The sequence below is a fragment of the Bos taurus genome, chromosome 1 (genome assembly GCF_002263795.3).
Source record: "Bos taurus isolate L1 Dominette 01449 registration number 42190680 breed Hereford chromosome 1, ARS-UCD2.0, whole genome shotgun sequence".
Taxonomy (NCBI): domain Eukaryota; kingdom Metazoa; phylum Chordata; class Mammalia; order Artiodactyla; family Bovidae; genus Bos; species Bos taurus.
Window position 1 is genome coordinate 143099502 of NC_037328.1, and position 15428 is coordinate 143114929.

Genomic DNA, 15428 nt, shown 5'->3' on the forward strand with positions numbered 1-15428 from the left:
TCTCCCTGCACCGCGCTCCCGGGCAGGTGATATGGAGGGAAAGTCTCGGCTTTGGCCGCGGCGCTGGGTTCGGGCGCATCCCAGGAGCTAACTCTGTGCATTTGAGCCAAAACAAAAAAGGAGTTGGGGAGAGATACTTCATTCTACTTTAGAGGACCCAGTCTGAACCTTGGACATGTCGTTCCCATGACGGAGGGAAAAGATGGCAGAGTTGAACTGCTTCTGTTTGTAGATGTTGTTGCTTCCTGAGTCGTCTGCCCAGACTTGATGTCAGTAGAGATGAGGCAGTGTAATCTTCACATACTCCCTGCAGATGCAGTCCCTGTGTGGAGCTTCTAAACATCTTCTATTAGTGGAAGTGCTGTTTTCTGCACAATGAAGTCAACATCTTAATTTACACCAGCATTTGTGTGGTTCTGATTCATCTGCTCTGGTTCACGAGGCTTGAGATCTAAGGCAAACAGGGTCTTTTGCAATGACAATATGACTAATAGTAAAGGAAGATTTATTATAAATAAATCAAGTGGTGGTCGAAGCAGTGGAGGAGGTTTTGTGGACTGGACTTTAAGTTTAAATACAATTCAGTCTGATAAGTTTTTAAACTTACTGCTGAGTATGGTTCCAGTAATATACCAGAAAAACCAGGAAGACAGGCACAAAAAGGGAAATAGCATTTGGCAAGATGGGTTATCACCTGCAGCACAGACTTTCAGTAATAGATCCGAACAGCACATGGAATATCACAATTTCTCGGAGCAGTCTTTTCATGGCAACAGTGGGCACGTGCCATCAAGCTGTAGCCAAAAGTATGATGACCATGCCAACTACAATTACTGTGATGGAAGGGAGGCTTCAGAAACTACAGCCATGTTACAAGATGACGATGTGTCTAGTGATGCTGATGAAGATGTCATTGTGGAGACAGGCCAGAAGTTACCAAAGGAATCCAGTGGTGTCATGGCACTGCAAATACTTGTGCCGTTTTTGTTAGCTGGCTTTGGAACAGTCTCAGCTGGCATGGTTTTGGATATCGTCCAGGTAGGTTCTCATCTTTGTTTAACTTCACTGACTTTGTTGTTTAAAGTGCTTTGTGTCAGGTACTAATCTCAGACATTATATTTAGTTTTAGTTTATCCCTTAGTTAAAATGAACTGATGCAGACTCTGGTGGAGAATCTGCTCTTTCTAGGTATCTTTTGTTTGTTTTCCGAAATTCTAAGAGAACTGTCTGATCTGACCATAAAATAATTCATCATAAAATATTAAATATAAAGTAATCCCAAATAGGGTAAATCAGCGAAATGAATAACTCAATATATTTAAATATGTCCCTGTTTTTTTTGTTGTTGTTTTTTTTTTCAAACTTTACAAAATTGTATTAGTTTTGCCAAATATCAAAATGAATCCGCCACAGGTATACATGTGTTCCCCATCCTGAACCCTCCTCCCTCCTCCCTCCCCATACTGTCCCTGTTTTAAAAATAAAAAATAATATATGTCCATTAAAATGAACTTGAACAATGCAGAGTATTAAGTAAATGATAAGAAGTCCTGTTCTTCATCTCCAAATCAAAACTCTCTTCCCCTCTGGAGGTTACCATTGTTAAGAGTTTGCTGTATATACTTGGAGGTGATTTTTCTGTGCTATATACAAGCATATGTGCAGAGGTTTTTTTTTTTTTAAATAAAAATTAAATTCTGTGTGTATTTTTCTCAAAAAAAAAAAAAGAAAGAAAAGCCCCTGCAGTGAGAAGCTCACGCACTGCGAGTAGAGTAGCCCCCGCTCACCAAAACTAGAGAAAGCCTGCATGCAGCAATGAAGACCCAGCTCAGCCAAATAAATTTTTTTTTTAAGTAAAAGAAAAACAGCTGGCATCTATCCTGGCTCACAGCAGCTAGGACACCAAGTGTCAGCTTGAGACATAAACTGAAGCTTAAAGGAACTACATTCCCCCCAAAGGGACCATCAGACCCCTGCCTGCCTCTTGGGAGAACGATGAGGGGGCCGAGAATTGAGCAGGAGGCCCCACCTGGCCCAGAGGTGCTGCCAGGGGCTTGGCAGTCGCTGGACCATCTCCGCTGCCTCGGTGCCAGTGCAGCCCCTCGAGGAGGCATAATGGAATCAACTCGGGGAAAACAATGACAGAAAAAGGTAATTAGACTCCAGGCAGGATGAATCAGAATCCGCAGAGCTGATAAGCAGCTTCAAGGAGCCCAGGCACAGCCCCAGAGGGGGTTGGGGAGAGACACATGACACAGCACCCTAGCGGGCACCGGCCCAGGACAGCCTCCAGCAGTAACAGGCTTGAGTCCCAAGAAGCTCATCCGCCCAGGGAGGAAGTGACCCTTCCAAAGCTGGTCCACTCCCCATGGCAGCCCCCCATCCGCATAGCTGCGGGACGCCATACCTCCTCCGGTCCTTCGCCAGCCAGGGGCTTCCAGCTTTTCAGGCTAAACGCATCCTGACACCAATTCCAGGATGCAGCTGAGCTGCACGGACGGGGTTTGGAAGTTAAGGTTCAAGGGCATCAGCTCGCAGGTGGGGGACAGGTCATCAGATAGGACTGTCCTGGCGGGCTGGCCATGCCACCCCAACAGGAGGAATCTTGGGGGCACCATTTTCAGTCTCTGTGGGGACTGCAGTCTCAGCACTTTTCCTGCCTCCACAGAGTCACTGGGTTCATAGCCCAGGACCCTCTTCTCAGGCCCCCCCCAGGCAACCTGGGCCCCTTTTCCTTGCCAGGGCCAGAGAAAGGGCCCACTGGAGCCAGCTCTGAGCTTCAAAGGCCCTGGCTGGTCGAATGTGGATGAACTGGATGTCAGATGTACCAAGGGTGGGTGGTGTTCTGAGGAGTCCATCAGATCCCAATGGGGCTTGTGCCCCAAAGGTAAAGCGCCCCCTCCAGGATGATGTCTGCCGGGACTGTCCTCTCTACGGTGATAAAACTAATCCTGCTCCCTTTCTCCAAACGCTTCTTCACCAGTAACAGAGGGAAGGCGCTGAGCTCCAGGGAAATGCATGGAAAGAGCTGAAGTTCACCCTGGCCCCGCCCCAGACCCCACCCCTTACCCAGCAATCAATAGGACAGAGCCCCTGGAGTTTGGAATCTGGTTCCTCAACATCATAAAGTTACATCACCTGTCTTCTCAACCACCTACTGCAAGCACCTCCTACCCAAGGTTTCTCTGCTGATATCAACTTCAAAGCCAGAAGCAAACATACAAGAAAAGCACCAGGTACCGAGACCACTAAGGTCTACAGCCCATGTTATTCAGGTCTCCTATGGAGAGAACCCGCGACATGGGACCTTCCCCTCAGCCCACACCCTCGGGGAGAGACCCGGGCGTGCTCACAGCGACTAAGACCCCCCGCCCTGCCCTGCACTCAAGGGGTCTCACCTAAACTCCCTCATTAACAAGCCCAGTGCCACACGTACCCCTCCTCCCTCCCTCCTCAGACTCTTGTAGAACAGCCAGGGCACCCATGAGCCAGGACGCTCACTCTCTCGAGGGGTAGGAGCTCCACAGGACCCAGGACTGTGGCAGGTTGCGTGGACACTCCTGTGAGTGAGTCACCACCCGCAGACGCACACAGAAGGGAGAGTCCCCTCACGCCCTCGCCTTCTAGCAAGTCCAGAACTGCTGCCTACGGAGCGAGCGAAAGCTCGCCTCCAACTCGCACGCTGCTCGAGAAGCAGGCCTGCATGTGGCCCCACACCTCCCCAAGTGGTCAGTCTTCCAACGAGGGACCCAAGGGTCAAGAGCCCAAAGAGTGGGCACAGCCCCTGTGGTGAAGACTCACCCGCGTCCATAGAGAGGCAGGGCCTGTAGCCTCACGACCTCAGGAGGTGATCTTAGGGGGACTCCACGTTCCAGGGGCAGAAACAGATGGTGACGAAACTGTTGCCAGGGAAAGGCAGGTGACATGCTCTCCCATTTACACTGAGCCCCAGCCTTTCAGAGACTCGAGCAAGTGCACCGTCTTAAAAAACTCACCAAGTTAAAACTGTGGCCCAGGTGCCTTACCTTACACAAAGCCCCCAACACTCTCCAGGGCTGGAGAAACAACACTGTTTGGAAGCAGAATGGCCCTGTGGCCAGGAGCACAAACTCTGTAGTTAGACCAGAACAGGGCCCAGCTGAGCTGAGTGACTGTTGGCCAGGGAGCGTGGGTGAGAACAATGCCCCTGCCCCACTCACCGGCCTGCCATGAGACTTAAACCAGCTAATACCAGCCCAGCACTCAGAACAGCGCCTGCCACAGCGCCTGCCACAGCTGGTGCAGCGTGCTAACTACCGACACTACGGCTGCTATCACGCCTGTTACCGGCATGCAAGTGTAAGCTGTGCGTTCAACATCGTTAAGAGTTCAACGTTAGCATTTCATACCTGACACTCAGACATTGCCATGGGTTTGTACGGAAAAGAATCAGACGCTTACTGTCATCAGTTAAAACAAAATAGCTGCCAGACTTGGAGAAGGTGGACGCCAGAACGGTGTCACTCCCCTGATCCACGGGCTGTCCGTCCTCCCTGAGGAAGAGAGGAAGACAGGTCAGGCCTTACCTGAGCTACTGAAGCTGTGCCATTCAGGCTGGTCCTGTGTGATTATAATACGATCAGATGTAAGAAGTGCAAAGAGGTTCGTGTAGTCTGGATACAAGACATATAGAGGGACATGGAGAAGACCAAGACCACTCTAATTTTAAGGAGTAGAGCTAATACACAAAAGTCTCTCAGCATACACACCAGGATTCCATCGGCTAAGCTGGAAAGACCCTCAGAGATCCTATGGACCAGTCCCCTCAAGGACATGAACTAATCCACAACTAGAGGCAGGGGTCAAATCATAAAAAAAGTGGATCCCAAGTCCAATTCTTCTAAAGAAAACCACCATACAGAATGACCAAACAAACCTATGGTTACCAGAGGGGAAAAGGGGTGAGAAAGGGATATAATGGGAGATTGGGACTGACATATATACACTACTATAGGAGATCCGTCCTGGGTGTTCATTGGAAGGACTGATGCTGAAGCTGAAACTCCAGTACTTTGGCCACCTCACGCGAAGAGTTGACTCACTGGAAAAGACCCTGATGCTGGGAGGGATTGGGGGCAGGAGGAGAAGGGGACGACAGAGGATGAGATGGCTGGATGGCATCACTGACTATATGGACATGAGTTTGGGTAAACTCCAGGAGTTGGTGATGGACAGGGAGGCCTGGTGTGCTGCGATTCATGGGGTAGCAAAGAGTCGGACACGACTGAGAGACTGAACTGAACTGATATATAAAACAGTTAACTAATAAGGACCTATTATATAGCGTAGGGAACTCTACTCAATACTCTGTGATGACCTGTATGGGAAAAGAATCTAAAAACGAGTGGAGATTTTATACACACACACACACACACACACACACGTAACTGATTCACTTTGTTGTGCACCCAAAACACAACATTATAAATCAACTATACTCCAATTAAAAACATTTTTTAAAGACTATTTTCTTTTTTCAATTAGCTATTTGATACACCTGCTTTCAATGCATTTAAAATTCCTTGTTATTTCAAAGTACCAATAAAACAGTTAATTACTGACAGAAACTAAAGTATTTTTTAAAGTTCTCATATTCTTAATGCCTAGTCTGAAAGTCAATAGCACATTTCTCTCTGGAGGTGGTCTCTGGTTTATCCACACAGCTGGGTAACAGAAATGAAGAATTCAGCAAATAAAACAACAATTTACTTCTTAGACTAAACAGTCCCATTATTCAAACTGCCAGTCAGCCCCGATGAGGCTTCCCCACCATCTCACCCTTTATTTTCTTGGGACTTCTTTTCTGCAGCGCTGCAATCATATATGAAGAGGCTGTCGCCATCACTAAAGAAAAATAACAGCAATATTTTAAATGAAGTACTTTGTTCATTACAATGCTCACTTTAAAAAAAAAAAACCTGAATCAAAAAAATATTTGCATCCTCAGTAAGGATTTTCTCCACAAGAACTTGTCTCCATAACGTATTTCAGGGAACAGCTAAGGAGCTTTAATTTGCCGAACTTAATTGTATCTACTACACATAACTGTCATGGTCTGTCCATAAAAATCAGTTAAGTGAAATAAATGAGGACAAAAACTCAACAGGAACATACCATTCTTTAACAACTAGAAAATCAGCGCATGATGGCTATGTTACTCAGTTTTCAGTGAGCCTGATGCACCCAAGTTTAAAACTTGGGGTACTTGTTTAGAAAAATGTCTTATCTGCCCCCAGAAAAGCTCCAGTGCCTGCCAAGCGCTTACCAGTATAGAAGCCACCCACTTTCCCTACAAGGCCCTAAGCCTCCCTACTCCAATGCCTGGCACAAAGACATCCCAAACAAATTTACAGCCTTTAAAGTGACTGCAGCCAGACTCTTTTCTCATATGGAGCACTGCAGTGTAGGATGAGCAGCAGTCGTCCAAGTCAGAAACCTTGCCAGCCAGCCACTAGGTTTCCTCAAAAGGTGTGAACTGAATCAACCAGATGGAGTCTAATTTTCTCATCTCTCACTGTGTCAAGTGCTAGATTTCATAAGGCTCTAAAATAAAATAACCTGGGACAACAGGTTTGTGAATTTGTGTAATCTACACTTAACATCTTTTTGAATCTCTGAAACCAAACTCTGAACAAAGAACACAGCGCACATTTACATTTAACAGACACACTGTCTCAAGTTTGGGAGAATCAAAACTACGCTGGGAAAGGAAATACAGGGCCGAAACTGGCCACTGCTAATATTCAAGAGGTTCCTGGATCAAGACTAGTCGACCAACAAACATAAAAATTCCGGGACGATAAGGGGCTTGAAATTAGAGAAAGCAAAAGGACGACCTTATAAAGGGCCACTAGGGAGAAAACGGCTGTGGTTCTGGGGATACCCTCCAGCAAGGAGGTGTCAGGTAAGACCCTCGCCCCGAAAGGCAAGCAAAGCGGGGTCAGGGGATGTGGACGGGGATGAGGAAGCAGGCAGCGACGCAGAGGGAAGCGAGTGCAGGAGCACGATAAACATGGTCCCCTGGAGTAAACCCTTCTCCCCAAGAGAGGCCAAGAGCTGTCTTCCTCCCACGCCCCAGAGAAGTGCGTCCCCCGGACCCCGCAGAGCCCGGAAGTGTCTGGAGCGGAACCGGCAAAGAATGCCTCAGGCCCGCCGCTGAGGGCACGGGGCCCTGGGCAGGTGTTGGGAGAAGGGCAGGGAGAGCGGACATTCCGCAGCGCAGGCACGCAGCCGGGCTCAAGTGGCACCGGAGAGCTCACGGGGAGCAGCGGGAATCCCTAGGGTCACCCCACGGCAGGTGCAGCCCTGGCGGGACGGGAGAACAGGAATTTCAAGGCCCTGGCGCACGACCGCAACCTAGCCTTCTGCTCCAGAACGACCCCTCACCTGCTCGAAGTGGAGGTAGCCAGCAACCGGCTACCGCCCCGAACCACCAGCGCATGCCCACACAGAGCCAGCCCCGCAGAACTCGCCATGTGCCCGCCCAACGCGCCTCCACCCACGTGCGCCGTCCAGCGCCTCTTCCGGCCCGCGCTAGAGAGTGACGTCAGGCGTAGACGCCGCGAGGTGACGTCATCTGGAATCGCCCCCCGCGCGCGAGCCGGCGGCGGGCATGCGCAGAAGGTGTTCTCTCCCTGCATTCGGCATTTCGGCGTTCGCGCCTTTTGGAGTCGGTTGCTGATCAGTTTTGTCCGAAGGGAATCCGCTTGCTTGTTTAGTGTTCGTTTCTTCCTCCAGACTGCAGAGAGCCAGTTCTGGATCTTTCTCGCGCTGTGGCTAGGCGACTTGGCCGGTCTGGTACCTACTTGGTCCTTCAAGAACTGAGAGGGTCTGAGTTCGCATCTAGGTCCCGAACGTGGTGTCTGAGGAGGGCGCAGAACTGAAGCCGCCGGATGGAAGCTGAGCCAGACACACCCGAAGAGCAAAACTGCTATTTTTCAACACAAGATAGGGCTCTTTTCCAATGTTCTTAATTCTCACGAGTGGCACCACCAGCACCAGTTTGCCGGATGCTTTCTTGGGACTCTCCACCCCCATCATCCACATTGGTCATCTGATCGCGGAAATCCCCCTAGACGCTCCTCCTCCCCGTGTCCATGGCCTCCGCCGCGACACAGACCAGAGCAACCCTTCTGCTCTCTGTTCTCACGTCCGCGCTTGCCCCCACCCGCATCCCCGCAGATCCACACTGCATACTAAAGACAGAGAGACATTTCAGAGCACAGTTTCAATCACCTCATCCTCCTGCTTAAAATCAACAAGTGGCTTCTCATTGTTCTCGGTACAGAAAACAAATCCTGATCTTGCATTATGAGACTGCATGTTGTCTGGCTCCATTTCCTACCAGGTCTGCTTCATTCTCAGTGCTCTAAACATGACTGTCGTTCAGGTTCGTTGGCACAGTGATAATAGCAACCACAAGACCTTAGCACACGCTAGTCTTTTCACCTGAAACATTCTCTCCACACCCCATCTCTATGCTCCTAGTTAATTCCAGACACCCAGTTTCACTCCAGTGGAGTTAACACTTAATCAAGGAAGCCTTTCATTGTTTATATGCACTACACCCATGATAATCTGCTTAATATCTTGTCTCTAGACTACAAATGCCATGAAGGCAGGGACTGATGCTGACTCAGTTGGCAGGTTGCCAGTGCACCAGCTTGCACCACAAAATCTTGAATGAAGTCAGTGCTTGATCAATATTTGCTAAGTAAATAAATGGAACAACTAATTGTCTTATGTGTGCTAAGTTGTGTCTGACTCTTTCTGATGCCATGGACTGTAGCCAGAGAGGTTCCTCTGTCCATGGGATTTCCCAGGCAAGAATACTGGAGTGGGTTGCCATTTCCTTCTCCAGAGATCTTCTGGACCCAGGGATTGAACCCACATCTCCTTCGTTGCAGGCAGATTCTTTACCACTGAGCCACCAGGGAAGCCCAGTTGTCTTAAAGGATCAGCTATTTCTGAATTAAGTGAAGGAATCATGATAGGCATGAGGCATAGAAAACTATGACCGATTCAAATCCCACCTCTGGACTGATTCAAGTTTGAATTTACACACAGACTTAAAGGTGGCTGTTGTTGACAAAGCAAAACGCTTGAGGAAAGCCAGTCTTCCTGAAAGGCAGTACGGTAAAAGGAGCTTGTACCCTTTCGGACTGTGTTTTTCTCTGGTTATATGTACAAGAGTAGAATTGCAGGATGATATGGTAGCTCTGTTTTTAGTTTTTTAAGGAACCTCTGTACTGTTCTCACACCCCAGTGTTCACTGCAGCAATGTTTACAATAGCCTAGACATGGAAGCAGCTTAAATGTCCATCAACAGAAGAATGGATAGACAAGATGTGGTACATATACACAATGGAATATTATTAAGCCATTAAAAAGAACAACATAATGCCATTTGAAGCAACATGGATGGATCTAGAGATGAGTGAAGTAAGTCAGAGAAAGATAATATATTATGATATCACTTATATGTGGAATCCTTAAAAAATAATACAAATGAACTTATACAAAACAAAACCATACTTCTAGACTTAGAGAATGAACTTATGGTTACCAGGTGGGGAGGGTGGGGAGAGGGAAAGTTAGGGAGTTTGGCGTTGACGTGTACACACTGCTACATTAAAAATGGATAACCAACAAGAATCTACTGTATAGCACCAGGAACTCTGCTCAATATTATATAACAACCTAAATGGGAAAGGAATTTGAAAAAGAATACATACAGGTTATAACAGAATCACTTTGCTGTACACCTGAAAGTAAAACAACACTGTTAAGCAACTATACTTCAATATAAAATTAAAAGTTTTACAAAATAAAATATTTTATAAAAGGGGAGGGGGCTTTCATGGAGGCAGAAGATGGAAGAGAGTCTGTGTATCACAGAACAGAGAACACAAGGGCTGGAGGAAGGGAAGAGAAGGAGAGGCAGGAAGAAACCAGAGAGCAATAAAGAGACCATTGCAAGGGAGTTTCAGTGAGGGGTTGACACCAGGCAGTAACCACAGGAAGCAAGAGACTTCACAGTGTTGCTGAAAATGAATCTGCTATAAACATCCTTTCTATTCAGCTAACCTAGGCTTCACAGTGAAAGTCCGTGGCCTGGGGTATTTTTCAGGCATGCAAGTGAATTTACAGTTTCTCTTCTGGGTGGGATAACAATACCAAGACCAGAGACGGCCAGCCAGTCATCACCAGGCTCACAAGCAAATTAAACTTTTCTTACAACTATGGTTTACATCTTCCTAAATGTTCTATAACACATACTCTTAAAAATACAATTAAATGTCATTTGCATACTTAAACTGATAGTGAAGCTTCATTATCTTCATGTTATAGGCTACAACCTATAGAAATTAGAAATTATTACAGTTTTATGGAGCTACAGTATAACTGGAGACCAAACTTTAAGAGGAATTCTGCATTATATCAGAGGACTCAGAGCATGTATAAATGAAAACTTAAAGATCTGTGCTTGACCATCAGATGTGAACAAAACTTAATCATTATGATCTTTTTGAGATGATAAATCACTTGCATCACACTTTGAATTTGAATAGTATCAATACTTGTGCCAATAAGACTTATTTTTCTCAAGATTTTCTAAGTCAAATTTCATAAACTATACCTACTTCTTCATTTTCAGTTCAGTTCCGTTGCTCAGTCATGTCCAATACTTTGTGACCCCAGGGACTGCAGCACGCCAGGCTTCCCTGTCCATCACCACTCCCGGGGCTTGCTTAAACTCATGTCCATCGAGTCGGTGATGCCATCCAACCATCTCATCCTCTGTCGTCCCCTTCTCCTCCTGCCTTCAGTCTTTCCCAGCATCAGGGTCTTTTCTAATGAGTCAGTTATTTGCATCAGCTGGCCAAAGGATTGAAGCTTCAGCTTCAGCATCAGTCCTTCCAATGAATATAAAGGACTGATTTCCTTTAGGATTGATTGGTTTGGTCCCCTTGATGTTCAAGGGACAAGCAAGAGTCTTCTTCAACATCACAGTTCAAAAGCATCAATTCTTCAGCGCTCAGCTTTCTTTATGGTCCAATTCCCACATCCACACATGACTACTGGAAAAACCATAGCTTTGACTATATGGACCTTTGTCAGCAAAGTAATGTCTGCTTTTTAATATGCTGTCTAGGTTGGTCATAGCTTTTCTTCCAAGGAGCAAGTGTCTATTAATTTCATGGCTGCAGTGATTTTGGAGCCCAAGAAAATAAAGTCTCACTGTTTCCCCATCTATTTGCCATGAAGTGATGGGACCAGATGACATGATCTTAGTTTCTTGAATGTAGTTTTCAGCCAGTTTTTTCACTCTCCTCTTTCACTTTCATCAATAGGCTCTTCAGTTCCTCGTTCCTCTTCGCTTTCTGCCATAAGGGTGGTGTCATCTGCATATCTGAGGTTATTGATATTTCTCCTGGCAATCTTGATTCCAGCTTGTGCTTCATCCACTCTGACATTTTGTATGATGTACTCTATATATGTTAAATAAGGTGACAATATATGGCCTTGACGTACTCCTTTCCCAATTTGGAAACAGTCTGTTGTTCCATGTCCACTTCTAACTGTTGCTTCTTGACCAACATACAGGTTTCTCAGGAGGCAGGTAAGGTGGTCAGGTATTCCCATCTCTTGAAGCATTTTCCACAGTTTGTTGTGATTTACACAGTCAAAAGCTTTGGCATAGTCAATGAAGCAGAGGTAGATATTTTTCTGGAATTCTCTGGCTTTTTCTATGATCCAGCGAATGTTGACAATTTGATCTCTGGTTCCTCTGCCTTTTCTAAATCTAGGACATCTGAAAGTTGAAGCCTCACTTTGGAGAATTTTGAGCATGACTTTATTAGTATGTGAGATGAATGCAATTGTGCAGTAGTTTGAATATTCTTCAGCACTGCCTTTCTTTGGGATTGGAATGAAAACTTACCTTCCCCAGTCCTGTGGCCACTGCTGAGTTTTCCAAATTTGCTGGCATATTGAGTGCAGCACTTTCACAGCATCATCTTTTAGGATTTGAAATAACTCCACTGGAATTCCGTCACCTCCAATAGCTTTGTTCATAATGATGCTTCCTAAGGCCCACTTGACTTCGCACTCCAGGATGTCTGGCTCTAGGTGATGGATCACATCATCTCAGTTATGTGGGTTATTAAGATCTTTTTTGTATAGTTCTTCTGTGCATTCTTGCCACCTCTTCTTAATATCTTCTGCTTGTTAGGTCCATACTTTTTAATTTTAATCAAATCTAAATTGAGATGTTTTTCAGCTTATTTTTATTTTCACACTTTTTTCATCTCTTATGGTGCTACTTATATTTATTTTGTTGTATGCTATCTGATGTTAATGTGTGTCTATAAGGGTACTGTTTTAAGTGGCTTTTGTCATTATTGCTCTTATATATAAGTAAACTATAATTTTCATCATTAATATGATGCCTGGATATTTTACTATCTAACTTTTCTAGCATATTACCCAAAACTCACTACTCAAATTTCACTTCTGGATAATTTGGCTTTTTTTTTTTAATTAATTTCTTAATGTGGCTAAATTATAACCAAGTTTTACTTCTCTGAAATTTATAAAACAATGTGGGCATATTGATCATTTACTGTATGGATAAAAATGGAGTGTCATTTAGTTTTCTACCATCTCGTGTTGTAATTCTCTCAAAGCAGTTAGCAGTGTTATTAGCAACTGTATTCAAACTGTGATGCTGGAGATGACTCTTGAGTGTCCCTTGCACTCAAGGAGATTCTAAAGGAAATCAGTCCTGAATATTCATTGGAAGGACTGATGCTGAAGCTGAAGCACCAATCCTTTGGCCACCTGATGCAAAGAGCTGACTCACTGAAAAAGACCCTGATGCTGAGAAAGGTTGAGGGCAGGAGAAGAGGGCAGCAGAGGATGAGATGGATAGATAGCATCACTGACTCAATAGACAAGAATTTCAGCAAACTCTGGGAGACAGTGATGGACAGGAAAGCCTGGCATGCTGTAGTTCATGGGGTTGCAAAGAGTTAGACACAACTGAACAACAACAACAAATCCATTATCCATTACCATAATACATAACAAACACAAAATTGGACGGCCTACAACAATAAGCATTTAGTTAGGTCATGATTCTGTAGGTTCGCCATTTGGGCTGCCCTTTGTTGGGAGATTATTCTGGTGTTTACACCTTGGTTCATGTGTCTGTGGCCTGCCTCCTGGTCGGAAGACAGAACTAGGTTGTCTAGGATGGCCTGGGTGGCTCATCTCTACTCTACCTGGCCTCTATTCCACCAGAAGAACACTGGGGCTTTCTATGCGGCAGGTCCAATGGAGAAAAGGCCCATAAAGCCTCACAAGGCCCAGAGCTGAAGCTGCCACACTGTTACTTCTGATATTCTGTTGGACAAAGCAAGTCACAAGGGCAGCAAGATCCAAGGGGTGGGAGGGATGAATCCCCGTCCTGAGGAGAGGGGCTGCAAAGCCACATCACAAGAGCCTGGACAGAGGGAAGAGTGGAGGACCAAGGCCAGTTGTCAGTCAAATCTGCCACAGTCCACTCTATGGCCTCAGTTGTCCACATGCCTGCAACTGAAGAAGTCTCATCTCCGCCCAAGATCCCCCAAGGTCTCATCTGGGTCCCAGCACTAGGTTTAAAGTCCAGGGTATCGTGATCTATACTAGGTCAGATGCTGGTCCTTAGGTGTGGCTCCTCTTGGTCCAGAGACCTGCAGACTACAGACAGGAGTGGTCTGTCCCACATGCCCAAAATATAGCAGCAAAAGGAGGAAGGCTAACCAGGATAAATGCTTCCATTTGACAAGGGGAGGAAAGGGATGCACAGAGCAATCGCTGGTCCGCAGCAGTTCTGAAATCACCAGGGAAATGACCACAGGGCACACAGGGACAGGAAGTGTTCCCTGAGTCAGCAAGTTCCACTTACTGGGAGTGTTCCCCAAGCTGTAACCCAACAAGACTTTCGTATCTGCCCTCCTGGATATCCCTCCTTTTCCAGCATCTTTTTGGTCACTTTGGAAAATGTGCCCTTTGAGCAGCTGTCTTAAACTATGCCTGCCTTTAGCAATTTGGGAGTCCAGAGGCCTTTTTCCCCTTTAAACTGTCCACTTCCCTTAGGCCAGCAGGTGGTGCTTTGTTCCAATGAAAGTGTAAGTTGCTCAGTCGTGTTCCACTCTGCGATCCCATGTACTGTACAGTCCATGGAATTCTCCAGGCCTGAATACTGGAGTGGGTAGCCTTGCCCTTCTCCAGAGGATCTTCCCAACCCAGGGATCAAATCCAGGTCTTCCCGCATCACAGGCAGATTCTTTACCAGCTGAGCCACAAGGGAAGCCCAAGAATACTGGAGTGGGTAGCCTATCCCTTCTCCAATGGATCTTCCCATCCCAGGAATTGAACCAGGGTCTCCTGCATTGCAGACAGATTCTTTACCAAGCTATTCCATCTTCTTCAGTTGCTCAGTCATGTCCAATTCTTTGCGACCTCATGGAGTGTAGCCCACCAGGCTCCGTCCATGGGATTCTCCAGGCAAGAATACTGGAGTGGGTTGCCATTTCCACTCCCTAAAAAGTGGGTTGCCATTTCCACTCCCCATTGCTGGGGATGTCAGCAACGGGGCTGAATAAAGTATCTTTCATCGTGTCCCCCAGCTCAACAACAAAAATTTAGGACCCATTCAGAGACAAATCCATTCAGGACTTCCCTGGTGGCTCAGACGGTAAAGCGTCTGTCTACAATGTGGGAGACCTGGGTTCGATCCCTGGGTCGGGAAGATTCCCTGGAGAAGTAAATGGCAACCCACTCCAGTACTCTTGCCTGGAAAATCCCATGGGCGGAGGAGCTTGGTGCAGGCTACTGTCCATGGGGTCGCAAAGAGTCAGGCATGACTGAGCAACTTCACTTTTAGAGACAAAAGTGCTGTTGTAAAAACTGGGATCCAGTACTATATGCCATGGAACCAGGCAAGTCTTGTCCACCCAGGTCTCAGGTAATAGACATTCAGACCTCAGTCTCAGCTATGGTATCTGCAGTAGCCTGTGGCCTCTTGACCATGGTCTGGGAGCCATGGAAAACAGTCTTAAATAATCACCCATGAAAAACAGCTTTGTAGGACTCCAGGTTTCCAGTGCATGAGTTCCGGCACATAATTAGAGTGAATAAATGTATGTTTCGAAGACATGGACAAGATAACAGAAGCAGTTTGACATGACCTGCATCACTCCTTCCCTAAGGCAGCATGCTGAGAGAACATCTCAGCCCACAAGGTCACAAAGGAAAATGACAAGATACAAAGAAGATCATTACATGATTATAAAGGGGTCAGTTCATCAAGAAGATACAACACAAACACATGTTATAGATAT

At 46.2% G+C, this 15428-nt stretch overlaps 1 protein-coding gene across 6 annotated transcripts in view; it reads right to left on the reverse strand.

Moving 5' to 3' along the window:
- WDR4 (WD repeat domain 4) overlaps nt 1–15428 on the reverse strand; it is a 33339-nt gene that overhangs the window by 12570 nt on the left and 5341 nt on the right. Inside the window, 3 exon segments of one of the 6 annotated variants that reach the window (NM_001100320.1) lie at nt 4389–4532; nt 5818–5883; nt 7426–7524. In NM_001100320.1, the coding sequence (NP_001093790.1) occupies nt 4389–4532; nt 5818–5883; nt 7426–7514 (299 nt within the window). In that variant the 5' untranslated portion in view covers nt 7515–7524. 6 annotated transcript variants of the gene reach the window in all.